We start from the raw sequence: 7,894 nt of genomic DNA on the forward strand, positions 1-7,894 counted from the left end.
TAAATAAACATATTTGTTTTGTCTTACACTTTAGAAGTAGGTGATTAAGGTCAGTATATTCTTAATTTGTTTTTCTACACAATGAACTGCTCAAGGAAGTGAATAGTTACACACCATCGTAAAAAAAAAGCTTTCAGTCCTCCACACCAATGACCTCCCCTCCTTGACCGGTAGTTCGGCTGCTTCAATAGGACGCACTTCACGGAATGGAAAATGACAGGTCTGGGAATGCGCTTTGTTTCCGAAGCTTTCAAATGAGACATGGAAAGAAACTGAGAATAATAGACGAGGAACCTCTCTCGAAACACTTCAAATCTGTCTTTCTATACAAGTAAGCATAGGATACAAAAGTGCATTCATTCATTCAAATAAACACCTATAGTTGGCCTAATCATAGGTCTGGACTTTGAGCACATTTTTAGGATGGAGGTGAATAACGTTTTTGACGGCTAGTTCAACCAACAAAAAAAACATTTATTTGGCATTTTTTGCTATACCATGTGATAGTGCGAACGTCTGTAGAATAAAGAAAAATATAGAGAATGAAATACCGGTAGGCCGATATTTTTTTAAACTAATAAAGCCAGTGCAAATTCAGATCCCTGTCTACGGGCTTGCAGACTACTGTATACAGTGTTTTGCGATGCACCTGTTTTGTTGGGGTATGCTGATCGACACAGAGGTCCGCCCCGGTGCACTTGTCCTTTCATTCTAATTGGTCCGACAGGGTGTGTATGCAAATTTTTAGCGACCCCTGCACCTGACTCTCCACTCCACTGAAGAATGCAAGGCAAAAGACAGCCTCCAAGAGCTATTTATTCAACAGGTCATCCCACTAGCACTCACTTGTTACATTATTGCGGCGCTGCAGATTCATCAATAACTCAGAGCTATATGATAAAGATGCCAAGGTCGTTTCTGGTGAAGAAACATCTCACAAATAAGAAGCCAAACTATGGAATTCTGGATTCAAAAGCAGACGGTACAGTTCATTTTTTAAATATACTTCAATTATATGTTTCTATCGTTGTGTTGTATCTCATCTACAGTAGTTCTATAAAAAAAAAGACCAATGTGAATACCTTTGCTATTTTGTCTGTTGGCTATAACTTGCATTATTTCAGAAAAAAACAAACATATAATTGTATTTATTTTATTCCATTCATAGCCCATTTTATTCTTGCCGTGAGTAATTGAACACAGTAGACCTATAACTCAAACAATATGATAAGAGCATAGTCTAAAATTATGTTATTTATAGGAAAGTAAATAATTATGGATTTAACTGATACCTTGGAAGAGGATACGACAAATGCGTTTTTGGAGTTTAGCAGGTGCAAAATCTGTCAGACAAAAGAAGAGTTTATTATTAGTCCCTCATGGGATCTGAAGGGTCCTATTAAACGCGTTCAAGAGGCTAATGTAGTGCCCTGCGAGGCTCCTTTTACCCCAAAATGTGCCTTAAGTCTGTGTTTTTGTTCCAATTCACCCCTTAAAGCGAGCTAGCCTCCCACCCTCCCGTATTGAACTGTCAAAGATTACCATTATAGAGGAAAATAAAATATATGTGACTAAAATCAGATTATGATTATGATTATTTTTTTTGTAAGGAAATTAGAACTGTGCCAGTTGGCTATGCTATGTGAATGCATTGGAACTTTGGATGTTATGCAAATCGATATGCACAATACAGTCCCTCAGTTACTTTGAGACTGCTCCTAATATTGTAAATTAATGTCAAATATTTAACTATATGTTTTAACTTATTACTGAATTCAACCTAATTATTCTCATAGAGCATTATTACAACATTTGAGTGTACTTGTAAAACAGTTTTAACATAAAATTGTGTTTGTGTCATTACAGATCTCTACACCAGCCTGGTCCAGCCTGAGGTAGCCTGTTACATCCCCAGCACTCCTCAGCCACTGGAGGGTTGGCTGCCAGGGCCAAGTCTCATCCCCACACCAGCCTCCATGCACTTTCCACAGGTAGACAGGCTGCCTTCAAGGGACACCAGCTTGTCACTGCATAGCTCAACACAGGACATCCTCTACCCCCTGTCAGTGTCTCACAACAATCTGCTAAGAGACTCACACTCCGGACTTGAGCCCCTGGGAACCATGGAACCCCAGACCTTCCTGCTCTCACAGGACTTCAGACACCTGGAGGAGAGGGGCAGCATGCCTAATCCCCTCATGGGCCTTGTTCACTCTAGTGTTAGTCAGGAGCGCTTTGAATGCTTCGACTGCCACAAAGCCTACTTCACCTTCTCTGGGCTGGCCAAGCACAGGCAGTTGCACTGTGAGTGGCAGTGTCACAAGTACTTCAGCTGCAAGTACTGTGACAAGGAGTACGTGAGTCTGGGAGCTCTGAAGATGCACATCCGAACACACACACTGCCCTGCGTCTGCAAGCTCTGTGGGAAGGCCTTCTCCAGGCCTTGGCTGCTCCAGGGACACATTCGCACACATACAGGTACGGACAGTAATGTACAGCCGGCAACACTTTTCACCTTTATTCACCTGTTTCATGAATTGAGCTTGACTTAACACTATCCCATATTCAGTTACCCACTAGGGCTCTGAGTTTATCAATTCCCTTTTTTCAGGTGAGAAGCCCTTCTCCTGCCCACACTGCAGTCGGGCGTTTGCTGACCGCTCCAACCTCCGAGCACACCTGCAGACACACTCTGACATCAAGAAATACCAGTGCAAGAGCTGCTCCAAAACCTTCTCCAGGATATCTCTGCTCTCCAAGCATGAAGAGTCTGGCTGCTGCCCACAGTCCTGATGCCATTTACTGCCTGTGCTGCCCACTCTGAACCTGTTGCCTACTTGCCTGGGCTACGTCTGGTTCTACTAACATCAGACTGCTGTGCCCTCACAACGCACTGGAGATAGACTACTATTGGTGACACGGAGCTCTGACTACTGTATGTTTTTTGTCTCTGACATTTCAAGCTCATGAAATAAGCACAATGGACCGTGTCCAAAGACGTTCTTACGTCATATATTTGATATATGAAGTAGTTGTCTGACAAAAAAAATAGAAAAGTTATCGCATGCTGCCAAAAATACTTGAAATTTAAAAGCCTTGAAGTTTTTGATTGTGTTATTGATGATTACCTGTGCCTTTTGAGGAAATGTATAGCGGGAGTATACAATTTTGTATGAACTTTGTTTGTTTAAAAACAATAAATACCTACTTTTGTACAATATGCCTAAATATGAAAACATGCATCATCATGGGAGACATGAACCACAAGCCCTGAAAGCACAAGCCCTGTCTAAGTCAAGCCCTGTCTAAGTCAAGAAATATTGAAGAAATCAAAACAAAGACTGAGTGACTGCTGAAGAGGGCACAAGTAGAGTAGAGTATTAGAACTAAATGTTAGCGCTTTCCTATCAGTGACCATTTTACGACCATTTCTTGGCATTGTGAGATCACTGGCATACTGTAAATATCATCATGGGCACACAGGAAACTGGAGAATAAAGAGATTAGGATAAACAGAAAACAGATAGTGTGGGTGACATTCTGGTAGTGTTCTTGTAACACCCCTATCCCCAGGCAGGATCTCTCAGGGTTCTCTGAGACGGGATCATTTAAATCACAGCCCCCCATTTTTCCTCAGCTAATTAATGTCTTTTTGGACGGCAGCTGCTGAAGGTGGATATTTTAAGAGTCTAAATAAAACCGTGATGTTTCCCATTTGTAATGGTGCATGGAAAATTCTTATTAAATATATCGGTTTATTGGCAGGTGGAGGGAGGCCAGCTGCATGCCGCTGTGGCGCCATGCCAAGCCTTGTGGGAGGGGAGACGGTGGGGGCTTGGTCGACTCTTTCCAGTTGCTCAGCACAAGTGAAGCAGCTGAGTGGAGAGAGCTCCCTAAACACATGGCCAGTCACTGCCGGCCGGGAGAAATGCTGCTTTTCTTCAGCAGAATCCAAAACATGTCTGGCATGTCCCAAGGCACTCCAAACACGCGCAGGTTGGTGCAACTTGGCTGTCTGTTAGATGATTTGTAGAGTAGAAGGATGAATGGGGATTGGGTGCTGTGTTGGCACTGGCCGGCAATTAAATGTTTGTCAACTGTTTTACTTGTACACTGTTTCACATATTCGGCCACGGCAGCAATAGCCAGCTATGTACAGTAGCTGCAACTGGAGATGGTCAACCTCTTTTGAACAATAAAAATGTTGTTTTTGTTGTTGTTGTTATAACCACCACTCATTTAATAACAATAAAACATTAGGAAATCCATAAAGGGTGAACAAATTAAAATATCTATGTGCTAAATGTTAAAACGTACATTGATTGCACATATTATGAATTGTCTGACAAATCAGGGTTCCCTAAACTCATTTTTGTTTTTGCCCTACACAGCTAATTCAAACAATCAAAGCTCGATGATGAGTTGGTTATTTGGTGCTCGGGCAAAATCCTGTGCTAAATGACCAAAATGTTAATATACACAGTAGGTGATATAGTTGTGGAAATAAAGAGACACCTGGTTGGTAGAGAAAGGGTATCTTGGGCCACAAAACCCATAACTTAGCAGGAAGCCCACGCAGAGCAGAGCTCATCGAGCCAGGCCAGTGTTTTCAGGATGCCAGATCCCATGGGGCAGGGCTCTGGCACCACCATCACAGCTCCCTGGGGTGTTGCTGAGGGGATTTTAGTGGAGACTGACATGGCATTCCTCAGCATATCCTGGCTGGAGCCGTCTCGGCCCATCCTTCACCTTTCTGACGCACTAAATTTATACCAACATAATTCTTTAGCTGCAGGACACCATGGACCGGTCAACCATGGACAAGTTCTACTACTACTAAAATTGTGGAGATCAACATGAATGTAACCGTTTCAGAGGTCTGGTTGAAATGTTGACCAGCCTTACTGGAAAGACCCAGAGGATGAGGATGGTAAGACAAACACAAGGTTCCGGATCCAGACGTGATCTTGACCTCTGTCACCATTCTCCATGACGTGTGCATCAGCTGACACGGCAGCAGCTCCTAACTATAGCCACTGTGACTCCACAAAAGACCCCTCTCGACCTATAAATACCCTGTAGCCAGGGTAAGAGAGGCATGGACCTGATACCCTTACAGCAGCAGACGGGTCAAAAATAGAGGCAGTGTGGCTATTTCTGACCCAGTGTGAATTGGGCCTGGTCAAACTCTAGCTCCTGGGTTGGGTGGAAGAGTGGAACCTAGAGAGTTTCCAATGCTCTGCGCGAGTCAGTTAGCTTTCTCCAATTCCATAGAGCTGTGCCTGGCTGTTTCCCTTTGGAACAATCCCTGGGCCTGATCCAGGGATTCGCCTGCCAGTAACTCCCCCCCCCCTACTCTGCTGGATACAGCCACGCTCCTGCGATGATTTGATAGCATAAAGGTCAACGAGTTCCCGTCCATCGAGGTAGAGAAGGTGCTTTGATATATCTGTCTTGAGGGTTTATGTTGATCAGTTGGCAGTAGTGATGTGATTCTACTGTAGATTAGTGGTTAGATAGTATTTATGTGCTTTGGATAAAACTAGTGACAACTATCTCACGATTAGCTCATGTCACAGACCCAAAACATCACAGAAATCATGAAAAGCACATGTACTCTAGAGAAGAGAGTGAAGGAAGATAAATCAATTATTTGTCTGTAAAATGTTTGTTGAATGTCAAAACACAACTGACTTTAAACAGAATTAAATTAGTCTGTGTTGCCGCCAACAGACACAAATGAAAATACATCCGTGTTGTGTTTGAATATCATGGTCTTGATAAAAGCTCTTGCAAAAGTATTGAGGCCCCTTAGAGTTATTCACGTTTTATTGTTTTACAAAGTGGGATTCAAATGGATTAAATTGTCCGTTGTAGTCCAATGACAAGTAACTGGTAACTTTCAAACTGGTTTCCAATAGGCCAACGTGGCATGGTGTCATACAGTATTAGTCTATTGGAAAATCTGAATCAATGAAAATACCATGAAAAGACCATGAAAAGACCATCTGGTAATAGATCCATTTAGAATAGCACTGTAAATTAGGGATAGTGACTACAGCCTTTAGACAAAAGAAGAATCCTGTATCGGCACCAGGTTTAAGATTTGTGATTAGCGAGTGGATCAAAGTTGACGCCTCTACCTACACCGACCCGTTGCCATGGCAACGTTGTCAAAGCATGAACGCCTGCAAGCTGGGATATCCAGCCGGGTTGTGTCTATTTGGATATTAATACAAATGTTAGGCCTATAAATACTGGATAACTTGTTTAGAATAAGCATGCCACTACTCCATTGCTAGTATCATAGTAATACCATCCCAGTTGCCACTTATAGCCCCTGTGAAGACAAAGTGGGGCTATTTTTAGTCTATTCAGCGGATGCTATCTGGCCTGGTGGGATATTTTTGTGAACGACCTCAGCACAGCCTTGCACCGATTCAGAATATTTTCCACAGTGAGTGTTGGGCATTTATAAATATATCTCACTCCTGTAGCTCCCTGACACACTGCGTATTAATGCTATGTGTTGCGCTTGTTACCAAAACCCTGCCACTATGCTGCTGTGGACTGGGGATGGGAGGATTCAGGGGGGTAGTTATATCTGTCCACTTGTTGTGGAAAAAAATGTTCTGCAGGCCTGAACAGGTGCTGCTTGGTAACATTTAGCGGCCCGTCGAAATCAGCCAACGCCCCCGCCCTATTTTCCATCTGATATCTGAGATTGTTTTCGTCCAAGGGCTCCTGCTTGCTCACCACATTCGTTTTCCATGGCCTGACCTTTAACCCCAAAGTTCAAGTTGTCCCATTATTCAAAGGAGTCCATCTTCAGAGTGATAGTAACTGTGAAACACCTATATCATTTTCAACATTTGATTAATGACCAGCCAACAGTAAAGGTCCATGTTCCAAAATGATTTGGCTTGCCATGCTAATTATGTTCTACTTACAAAACATTGTATTTATCAAGAAAAAAAAGAAAACAATTGTGCTTGAAAATGATAAATGATCATGATCTGAAGTATAGTATCATTGGTAAAGATTGTGAATATGTGTGTGCACTTTTGATGATAATCAGATGCAGCTTTGTTCAACAACATTGTTTCATATGAAAGCTCGACAGAAGGGTATTTCTGCATGATCCCTCACTATCTTTTCGATTTAGTCTCTTTGCCTGTATGTGTGCACTGCCATTCAATAACACACTTTCTCTCTGATATAATGGCAGAGGCCTGCACCTCATCAGTGGCTGACCCATGCCTGGTTCCCAGGCCCCAGTTCGAGGGTGGATAGGGAGGGAAGGGGGTTCAAGGGCCAGGTGTTTTGGGGACAGCAGAGCACTGGGCTACAATGGTGGTCACTCTCAAGGGTGGAAGATTGTCGGCTGATGCACTCAAAATGAATAATCCCACATTTAATGACAAGCGGCAAGATGATAAACTCATTATTTTTACAACATATTATTTCAATATTAAATAATTAGATAGGTTGATTATGAAAAAACACCAAAGCCTTCTTTCTTCGTTTAAGAAAGGTCATTGTAATGTCACTTGTCATTTCTTTCTCTCGGGGTGAGTGTATTTTCTTGACTGTTTTCACACTCTGTGACACCAGTCATCATTAAAACCTGCATGGAGGTGAAACACAAACAGAGGATCTTAGCGATAACAAACGGGTAATGAGGAGAACGTTTTGTCAACCGGTCTGAATAGTGTGTGTGGAGTTTGAAAGGTCTTTATAACCAAGCCTCAGTTATATTAACATAACACAACAAATGCCACCAATCCACAGCTCAATCAAAACATCCTCCAGTGTGGCCCAGGTCACAGGGGCTGCCCTCTGCTCTGTTTACACTGTGGTTAATTGGACCACTTCACCTTGAGTAACTAATGTG

At 42.6% G+C, this 7,894-nt stretch overlaps 1 protein-coding gene across 1 annotated transcript; it reads left to right on the top strand.

The window, feature by feature from the left end:
• The first annotated feature begins 799 nt into the window (after positions 1-799).
• On the top strand, positions 800-4,227 carry LOC110506406 (zinc finger protein SNAI2-like). The gene is made up of 3 exons (XM_021585994.2): positions 800-982; positions 1,867-2,478; positions 2,612-4,227. Exons 1-3 carry the CDS (start codon positions 895-897, stop codon positions 2,791-2,793), a joined length of 882 nt encoding a protein of 293 aa, XP_021441669.1. The 5' UTR covers positions 800-894; the 3' UTR covers positions 2,794-4,227.
• The last annotated feature ends 3,667 nt before the right edge of the window (positions 4,228-7,894 follow it).

Source organism: Oncorhynchus mykiss, chromosome 26 (assembly GCF_013265735.2).
Source record: "Oncorhynchus mykiss isolate Arlee chromosome 26, USDA_OmykA_1.1, whole genome shotgun sequence".
NCBI classification, from domain to species: domain Eukaryota; kingdom Metazoa; phylum Chordata; class Actinopteri; order Salmoniformes; family Salmonidae; genus Oncorhynchus; species Oncorhynchus mykiss.